This window comes from Aegilops tauschii, chromosome 1 (assembly GCF_002575655.3).
Source record: "Aegilops tauschii subsp. strangulata cultivar AL8/78 chromosome 1, Aet v6.0, whole genome shotgun sequence".
NCBI classification, from domain to species: domain Eukaryota; kingdom Viridiplantae; phylum Streptophyta; class Magnoliopsida; order Poales; family Poaceae; genus Aegilops; species Aegilops tauschii.
In genome coordinates this window covers 69,830,708-69,840,797 of record NC_053035.3, presented here as the reverse complement: position 1 = coordinate 69,840,797, position 10,090 = coordinate 69,830,708, and the positions used below count along the sequence as shown (strand labels likewise).

Below are 10,090 nucleotides of genomic sequence, written 5' to 3'. Positions count from 1 at the left end.
CACACAATCAGTCGAACACATTAGTTTTATATATCAAGTCTTTACGCCTTTATATATTAAAATTTCCCTCTTCATCAAGTGCAATGAGCTACAGTCAGTTGATTCCCCAATCTCCACTCAAAATAGCCAGCGTACTGGATACCCCTCTATTTTCGTGCTACAACATTGCAATCTTAACAAAAATCGTTCCCATGCCCGGAATATTTGGCCTTACTGTACATCGGCGCCGGCACTTCATCGAGCCGTCGTATCGGCGCACCCATAGGCGCCGCAGACCGCCGCCGGCAGTTACGGCTGGGAGGCCCTTCCCTCCTTTGCCGTAGCCAGGGCGCTCAGGTACCGGCCGGCCTTGTCGTCCATGATCAGGCGAACGCCGCCGCAGCCTGATCGCAAAGATTCGACTGGAATTGGAATAACTGAATATGTCCACGACTCGCGGCGGATGCCCGCGAACTACTCCTAAGCTGACGTGGCTGGGGCGTACGCGTTGCCGTAGCCCAGGACCGGTTTGCCAAGATTAAGGACTATCCTGAGTCCGTATTTGCAAGTTTCAGGATTGTATAGAAGCAGTTTGTGAGTTCCGGGACCATTATAGACATCGCCAACAACTTTAAGGATCAAAGATGCACGAAGTTCCTTGCGCTGGCTTGAGGCGACGTACGTGCAGTGCAGCGCAGCTATCGCTGTGCAGGATCCTACTCAATAAGTACAGTGCAACGCCCGGAGGCTAGGCGCCACACTATATAGTATAGCGCCCAGCTCTTAGACGCTGCACATTGACTTAATAATTTTTAGGCAGTCCGGGCTGATCAGGCATTGACTTAGTAATTTTAGCATAGTGTGGCGTTTTCGTGTCGGGCGCCGCTCAAAAAGTCAGCTGAGTGAATTTTTTTTAAAGGGAGTTCATTTTGTGAAATGATTTCATTCACATGTTAAAATTGTCAAATTTGCCCCTCCCTGCAGCTGCGGGTTCGGGTAATCATCTCCATCCAACCGCAGACGCCCTCCAAACCCCTCATCTAACACAGCCTGAATCCTGATGCGATGGCCTTAGCCACCGCCGCCGCCCCGCCGGCGATAGCAGCGGCCACCTCTACGTCTCTCCCGTCTCTCCTCCAACACCACTCACCCGGCAGCCGCCGAACGGTCACAGCCCTGGCCTTCGCGCGGCGCTTCCGCAGCAAAAACCCTAGCCCCTTCCGCTCCGGCAGCAAGGCCGCCGCCCCGACCCCGGCCCTCGCCCCCGCCCCCGAAGACGACTTCGGCGGCCTCGAGGGAGAGCTCTGGCGCCTCCGCCGCCGCGCGGAGCTGCGCTTCCAGCGCCTCGCCGCGGAGGCCGACGAAGCCTACAGCGACCTCCGCTCCTGCGTCCGCGTCGTCGGTGGGGACCGCTTGGTCCTGACCTTCCGCCGCTCGTCGCTGCGCTTCGCCGCATTCGCCCTTCTCTGGTCCCTCGCTCTCTCCGCCGCGGCCTGGGCGTCGCTGGGGCTGGCCTTGCGGGCCTGGCGCCAGCTATGGGGGCGGGGCTGGTGGGAACGACCGGAAGGCGGAGCTGTGGTGACGAAGCGGGACCGGAGCATGGGTGGGAAGGAGGTGGTGGTGGCTGTATCGTCTCCTGTGCTACCTCCGGTCAGCCACGTCAAGGAGCCCGCAAGGAAGGTCAGGAAGAAGGAACCACAGGGAAGGCTCCCGGAGTGGTGGCCGGAGATAGAAACCGAGTTGGTGGAACTGGGGCAAGAAGCGGACAAGTGGGCGATATTGGCCAATAGATTGGTCCGAGGTGAATGCCTGTATATATCTCAAACTATCTTGTTCTGTTTCTAGTTCAAATATGGAGTCAACTAGCACACATGCCCGTGGGTTGCAACGGGAGAAAAGAATTCTTCCATGTTTGTGCATTTGTGCGCTGTCATGGGAGAACTCTCACGTATGTGATGCTATCAACATTCGTCTTAACTGAAAACTTAATTATCCATTTGTTAAAGTATCATACATGCATTTCTCTACATAAAGATATATGTAATTAAAGGCCCATGCATTTCTATGGAGAAAAAAAAAATCAAGTGATTGCAACTTTCTCATTTCCCAATTAAACCTAGGCACCTTGACTACCCTTAACTGTCTTGTCACCCAAATAACCTAAATGTACTTTAGTCACGACCGATGCATCAGAAAAGTCTTCAATTAGAAAAACTATAGATCAAAGGTACTTTGGGACGCTAGTTTGGGAAGAGGGTATGTATTCCCGTCATCAACCATCTAAATTTGTTCATAGCCCCCTAGATATTTCGGGAAACATCATATATGAATATCAAGCTTAGCAATCTCAACCGTGGTATTGGCTGAATCCCAGTGCAAAAATTCAGAACATGCATCCTACTACTGCTTCTCAGCTTCAATAAACAACAGAGCATTGTTGCCATGGTTAGAAATTAAATCGGGTAAAATTAGCAATGCGGTGTACAATAAACCAGCCAAAATCTGGGTTTATGCATACACCACAATCCATTGTGATCTATATGCTGGAGTTACCAAAACAAATGTTGATAAGAGGAGTAGGCCTGGCAAACAAAACAAAAAAACCATAGCACCACACGTGTTCACATGCACATAAAATTGCAGCTCAAACAATCTTATGCTGTTTTTTTTTCCTTTTGTTTGAGACAAAAAAAAATCCTGTGAGTAGGCCTGGTCAATCTAGTCAGCACGCAGAAGCCCATCAGGCCGAAGGCACCCACGAAGAAACGGACCAGATCTATACGCTAATACGGCGGTCGTTAGACTGCAAAATCGCAGCGCTGCTGGCAGTCGCTAGTCACAGGACACCATGGCCGCAACCTCGAGCTTCATCGTCCGACCCCTTGACCAGCATCCGGCCGCCTCCCTCCCGTTTTCTTCCTCCCTTCGGCTTCCTGAAGCGAGCTTCATCGTCCGACCCCTTGACCAGCATCCAGCCGCCTCCCCCCCGTTTTCTTCCTCCCTACGGCTTCCTGAAGCGAGGCCAAGGCCGCCTCCTGTACACCCCATGGCGCTCTCTCGACCCTTCTCGATCTGCAGGGAGAACCAATCAAGCAAAGCCTCCCGCTTGGCCTCTCTTTCTTTCAGTCCCAGGGCAATCAGATTCACATCTATTCCCCAAACAGCTTCTTGATTCTCCACACAACTTAAGAACGTATATAAATTGGTGAATTGTGATGAAAACGGGCAAGGTGGGACTATGTAATTCCTTAGCGAACCTGTTTATAACACAGAAAAGTGTCAGCATGGTTGGCTCCAGCCTTGTGGGCACGAGGGAGAGGTCGCAAGTTCGATACCCCATGAACGCAATTAATTTTTTGCTAGTTGACCGAAAATTGTGCGGATCAAGCCCAACACAGCCCAGGTGATTTTCTACCAGGCCTGCTTCATTGGCGGGTGACACCCGAGTGGGCTGACTGCATTGTTGGGTGACACCCAAGTGGGCTCTCTGCGGACTAATTTTAGACCCCAACCATTAAATTAGTACCACCTCGTGTATCATACACTTAACGTAGGATCAGACACGGGACGAAACCAAGAATATCACCTTGCTTTATTAGTAGGTATAGATATAGATATAGATAGGAATACTGCACATAACCAGATTGCATATAGAACAACTATATCAATCGGAAAATAGGATAATATGAGCTTTCTAGGTTCATTTATTCTCGTCGGAACTCAGAAATATTAGTGTAGTATCATTTTGAATGCCTGGCGAACAATAGTAGAACTGTGCTAGTAGCACTGTTTTATTTGTTCTCAGCATTTCTTTCACTAATAGGCAAAACCAACTTTTGTTCTTGAGTCTAGATGGATGCAGATTTTTTCTACTATCACTGCCATGTGTGAGATTTGGCTGAATTTTGGTTTGACCCAGTAGCATATAGTATCCCAAAAAGAGAAGGAGTAACATCCTTACAAATTAAACCCAAACATTTGAATGGTGTCTGGCCTCAGTCTTAGTTTCTTGGTATTGATTAGCACATGTAACTTGTGTGTCTCCATTGTGGTAGTCCAAACTCCAAATACGGATCCTTGAGGTCTAGGTTGCTCATGGAAGATCAAATTACCTCTTATTATTGTTGCCACTTTCCTTCACATAACAGGAGGTGATGCAAAGTACTCCCTCCGTTCCACAATACATGCCCTCCATTTGTCAAAATATAGATGTATCTAGACATGTTTTAGTATATAGGTACATCCATTTTTTAACAAATGGAAGTCAAGTATTTTGGAACGGAGGGAGTACTAGATAACTAATAGTCTAATAGTGTTACCCTTTTTCATTGGCAGGTAATGTAGGCCATCTTATCATACTCGTGAGAACTTCCATGCTGCTTCATTTATCAAAACCTTAAATCTTTCCATGTTCCAGCAATCGTTGACAATAGGGTTGCGGGGAGGGATTACAGATACGATGATGCAGTTCAAGTTAGTCTTCGTACCTTTAACATTATGATGTTATAATTTATTTATTTTTGCAAATTTGTATGACCTCCTTTCCTTGAATTTGAGAAGTGCTGGCATGCTCTTCTTGCTATATAACCTTCTGTAGCAGGCAGTTATGTTTTTTTTTCCATGGAAGTATGTCGACACACAAATTCGCAATCTGATAGAACGACATGGTCCTCTAGATTACGTACTTACTGTTTAATACTGCAATATCCCTATGGATTTAACCCTTTCTATTGGATTGTTTTGTTAACATCTACCTCTTGCTAGATCTTGGTCTCTGTTTGGCCGAGCTCCGGCTTCAAAATTTGAGCTCTGAAAAGCTAGCTATGAACAATCTAGTTTTACTGTTTTGGTAGAAGTAAGGAGACGTGCAGCTGGCCAGAGGTTGCTTGCTCCAGCTTATAAAAAAATGCACATTAAGCTTTTCTGGCTCTGGCTTAAGCATTGGTGGAACTTGGAGAGTTGTACTAACCGGCTCCAGCTTGTTCCCAGAAGCTAGAAGCCAGGAGCTGCAGCCTGGCATAGTCACATAATTGCACAAAATAATATTTTCTTGTTGGGCACCTTACACATAGAATTTTAATTCTGATATTTTATTCCCTACTGTAATTTTGATTTTGAAGCCGCATCACTAACTGTGAACTAAAAGCAATCTGTATGCGACTGAAGTAATATTGATTAGAAATTCATCACAACCCTGCTTCCTTGTATGGATTTAGGACTTGACGGCACGTGTGTTGGTCACCACATTGATTTGTTTACATAAATTAGCCTAATTATTCTAGTAATGTCCTTTATAGGCATGATTCTTACATATCTTATTGGAAATATCATTATGTAATGATTTAAGATTTACTTTGTGTTGAATAAATCTCCCAATCTTCGGAGCACCAGAAATATTGTAGGAATATTAACAGTTTGTCAAACATGCCATCTTGCTGTTCCTTAATTCCTTGTTTTTTAATGCAGCTAAGGCAGTTATGCAAGATATCAGGAGTAAAGGTCTCATTTGACACAGAAAATGCACGCGATTCTTTCTATAGGGCAACAACAGGCTTTGTTCTGGACGATTGCAGCAGGTGTGTTCTGTTGCAGGACAACATTTTTTGTGTATTTCACGTCACATTCAGCTCTTCATGGCAACTATCTACTGTAAAGAAAACATTTTTTGTGTATTTCACGTCACATTCAGCTCTTCATGGCAACTATCTACTGTAAAGAAATTGTGGTATTATTTTAATTTTATTGCTTATTTGGTACGCATGTTCCTGATATTTTATTCTTACTAAAGGACAGCAGAAGACATGGGGACAGCACAAATCAATGGAGAGAATCCAAGAGATTTTCTTGCTGGTCTTTCTATGAATATTGGGTTGGACAAGTTCCGTGCTGCCACACTTGTTTGTGCATCAGTTGCTGCTCGCACTCGTGCGTGTCTCTTGCAATGCTGGGTATGGATTTTTTTTTTAGGATTTTAGACTTGTTTATGATCTTGCATATGTATCAATCATGTTGATTCTATGTGTCATTATCCGCAGGCTCTAGAGATTCAGGGAAAACGAGCGGAGGCATTGGATGAGCTTGTAAAAATCTGTAGAATTCATCGTGTATTCCCTCCAGAAGAAAATTCTGTATGTTTTTGTTTTTGAGCTTGGCAATTTCTTTCTCAGTGTTACTGTTCTCTTTTGTGATCCATTTTCATCCTTTAGTTTCTCAAGAGTTGCAAACTTGTGATTCCCTCGACCAACAGTGTGTTGTGCAAGTGCATACGGCCCTACGTTGTCCTATATGATTTATTTACGTTTTCACAGCGTGTGAATCCAAGGGAGACAACTGTATTAAAACTCTTAGACCAAGTTAAACTTTTGAGCTAAGGGAAGAAAGACGAGTTGGGTTGCTATGGTTTTCCATGGTTTATCCCACTTGGGGGCTGGCTGTAGTGTGAATACTAGGTGATTGCATGTCTGTAGCAACGAAGACTAGGTTTCTTGTACTAGTTACATAATACTGTGGCATGCTGCTATTTCCATCGGTAATATTTAGCTTAGACTACCTGAGTTGTCTCACTCTATGGCTATGCATGCAAATAACTTAAACTTAAAAAACCTAGGGGATATTCTTCGGGCATTGTTCAATGTTATTGCGTATATATCCTCCTATTGGTGAGAAAAAACATGATCATGCAAGCTCTTTTTTTTGTCTCTTGCAGGCAGAAATGGAAATGGTCGCTGGTGGACTTAAAAAGAATTTGGAAGTTGCAGAGAGGGTTCACCTTCTCTCTCTATACAGGAGCGCATGTACTACCGGTGTCAAAACCGTTGCAGAAGCTCTTGGCCTGGTAAGTAGTTGCCAATGACCTGTGATCTACTCCCTCCGTGCCACAATATAGGACGGTTTTACAAGCTAACAAAGCTTGCAAAAACATCTTATATTGTGGGATGGAGGGAGTACTTTGCAACATTAAAATGTGTATGTTGTGTTGTTGTTCGTGAAAATTGCACACCTAAATACTAAGTCAGTTTATCTTAGTCTGTTTTAAGGAAACCAGAGTTCCCAGGATGTGCGAGATTATTCCAATGAAAATGACATCCTAGAAACGTGAGCACAGAACCCAGTTTTCCTTCACAACAATATAAGAGACATGCTCCTCAATTTTAACTTAGTATGGTATACTTCTAGGATTCGTGTATGGTCCTGTGTATGTATGCGAACAAGGTCTCCGCATCAAACATCTTTAGATGATTTTTTTTGGAAACCAACATCTTTAGATGAATTGAACCAGAACAAAATTACTGGATATGATTCTGAAGGCTTTGGCTTTCTGGAAGCACTTAACCTTTTCCACTTTTTTTTAGAGAAAACGCAAAAGACTTTGCGTTTCATTTCATTGAACAGGAAGAGAACAACAGTACAGGTACAACCTCCCAGAACAACAGTACAGGTACAACCTCCCAGGAGGAGGGACGCGCATACACACCACCGTCCTCACCGAACAAGCAGGTATAGGTGCCACCAACTACAGACCGCAACGACGAAAGGTCTCGCCTTGTCCAGCCTCCAACCATAAATGCCGAGGTAGCTAGACTCAGGGCCTCAAGGTCGCGTCACAGCCGTTGCCAGGCGCCTCCGAAGAAGACCACATCTCTAGGGCTGTGCGGGCCAATGTACCTTCCACCCATATGTGCCTAGGAGTCAGCAGGTGGATGGCAGGGCCCAGCCAGAACTAGTGAAGCAATCTTTTTGGACATGCCGGCGCCGGCGTACATAGCGCCCCGGACGCCCACGCTCTATGCTGCAGCCCACATCACAGCATCGCAATGCCAGCAGGTCTCGCCGGAAAGACCGGGGAGGCCACCATCTCCAGCTGCATAACCTTTTCCACTTTTGAGTCATCCTAAAAGTAAATAGTAAAAGATGAGCACGTTTACACTAAAAAAAGGACTTACATTTTCTTCCAAACCCTGGACGCCACCCAAGGTCTCCTTGGTCATCCTCTCTCGTACGGCAGCCTCGTCGGCGGCCAGAGGAGTGGTGACCCGTCCCTTCCTTTTTTCTTGGTTCTAGTAGGTCCATGTTCCCCTTAGGTTTTGGTTCCCTCGTCGCATCTGCGAGGAGGTGATGGCGCTGGCGCATTGGAATAAGGTTTCTCCAGTGTCCCTCTACCAGTCTACCTTGACGACGTCTGATCCGCCATCAGCAAAAGGTCTGTGAGGGTATGGCAAGGGCGCTTCTTACTGCTGGTTCAGTGAAAAATTTCAGCTCCAGCTGGCGGTGTAAAGTCGAAGGAAGAAGACGACCTATATGGTTTTTTTTATGTAGTTTTAACTTTTACTGGTCATTTCGTGTCTTCTCGTTTTTCCATTGTACTAGCTACTGTTTTCCTTGATACTTATCAGATATAAGATGCCCTTTGGGTGTCTTATCTAAAAAGGAAGTGTAGGAGGAAATTTTCTATGGAAATTTTCGATGGTTGATAGGAATGGCAATTTTGTTAAGCTTTAGCCAGAATGGCATTCTTAGATTGAGATACTTCGGTTTTCTAATGGTATTGTCTTCCTGCCTTGCAGAGCTCACCGGATCAATGAGAACACGTGCCGTAGAAGGGTCCATTATTTTTGTAGTTCCAGCTCGGCGTTGTCATGCCTCAGTAACGGCTGAAATATTCACAATCGAAGCCATTGGCATCCTCGGTTTTATGAAGTTGCAGAATGTGTGCGATATTTAATTCGAGGAATTAACATGGGGCATAATACGTCATAAATTTTCCTAGCAGCACAAAAGGTCTAAAGCATTCCAAACAAGGTGGTATAAGGCAGTACATATGAACACAATACCTTGTGCATAGTTAGGCCAACGCATCCAAAACAGGTTCTCTTGTAAGACATACACATAGTTTTGCTGGTGTCGTTGAACAATGGCAGCAGTGGCTCATCGATGTAGCCGTGTAGGATGCAGTTATAGAGCAGGACAGCTTAGTGGAGGTAGACAGTTCAGGATAGTGGTATGCATTTGCATGGTCCGAAAAACCTTATTGCCATCATTTGTGTCTGAAGGCTTGGTTTGGATGGCCTACTCGTTGCAATTCTGAGAAGAGTCGGCTATGGTTTGGATGGCCAAGTACTCCTACTGTTTATGGGTCTGATCGTCTGAGCATGGATGGAGCAAGAGAACTATTGAAACGATGTGAGAGTTGTAGTGGTGGTAGACAATGCCGCAAGTGGTCACGTAGTTGTGCTCTCTAATTTTTCTTTTCTTATTATTACCATGTTTTTATGATTGAAGTGGAAGGACAAAATCTTATTGCTAGGTTCTCGTGATTGCAAGGGATAAGGATACGAGAACAAAAGCATATATCCTTTCTTCCAATCTTATCAATAGTCAAAGGCACTCTCAAAATACGCATTAGACCTTACATACTCCATCCGTTTCTTTTTAGTCTGCATATAAGATTTGGTCAAAGTCAAGCTTGATAAAGTTTGACTAACTTTATATTAAAAAATATAAACATTGACAATATGAAATCAACATTATCAGATAAATGTATTTTCATACTATATAGTTTTAATATTGTAGATGTTCATATTTAACTGCAAATTCAAGCAACTTACAAATTATTTCTCAAAAAAAAAAGCAACTTACAAATTGCTGTTGCGGGGATGCATGCAACACACACAAGCTTCACATATCTCAAGCGGAACACACAATATTATAAATCTTTCAACAAAGATTGCACATGATCTAGAACTCTAGTACAGGTGTCTGTAATTGCCAAAAATCGCTCTGATTTATAGCAACATGTTTCTCCAACCTTAGTCTACATGGGCATGCTTGACACTCCTATGTCTTCAAAAGAACCTGGACGTGCTTGTACAGCGACATGGCGCCTTAAATTAGGTGAAACACACGACACTCTTCTGACAGCCATGAACCGCGTTGCAACCGGCGATGTTAATAAACGGACCAAGCCGTATCGGATGGCATGCATCATGGAATGCAACGCATCGTGCGGGATGACAAATTACCGAGAGAGAAGGTAATGCAATTTTTTTGTGGATGTACGTAAGCATAACTGGGGTTCAAGAGATCTCATACAATGCTTTCTATAATAAACAAT

The 10,090-nt window shown here is 44.5% G+C and overlaps 1 protein-coding gene across 2 annotated transcripts; it reads left to right on the top strand.

Annotated features, from left to right (window-relative positions):
• The first annotated feature begins 959 nt into the window (after positions 1–959).
• Positions 960–9,388, top strand: LOC109773049 (uncharacterized). Of its 2 annotated transcripts, none has more exons than XM_020331749.4 (7): positions 960–1,780; positions 4,397–4,452; positions 5,446–5,555; positions 5,768–5,927; positions 6,015–6,107; positions 6,686–6,814; positions 8,544–9,388. In XM_020331749.4, the coding sequence occupies exons 1-7, from the start codon at positions 1,045–1,047 to the stop codon at positions 8,559–8,561; spliced, it is 1,302 nt and encodes a 433-aa protein (XP_020187338.1). In that variant the 5' UTR covers positions 960–1,044; the 3' UTR covers positions 8,562–9,388. The 2 variants fall into 2 exon arrangements, 1 of the variants encoding a protein (XP_020187338.1); XR_002235249.4 differs by having other exon boundaries at positions 973–1,780; positions 5,773–5,927.
• The last annotated feature ends 702 nt before the right edge of the window (positions 9,389–10,090 follow it).

Bases quoted from the DNA above. Each gene is read 5' to 3' on its own strand.
- LOC109773049 (XM_020331749.4), top strand. From the start codon at position 1,045: ATGGCCTTAGCCACCGCCGCCGCCCCGCCGGCGATAGCAGCGGCCACC. The intron at 1,781-4,396 runs GTGAATGCCTGT...TCCATGTTCCAG, and splicing joins GGCCAATAGATTGGTCCGAG to CAATCGTTGACAATAGGGTT. The intron at 4,453-5,445 runs GTTAGTCTTCGT...TTTTTAATGCAG, and splicing joins GATACGATGATGCAGTTCAA to CTAAGGCAGTTATGCAAGAT.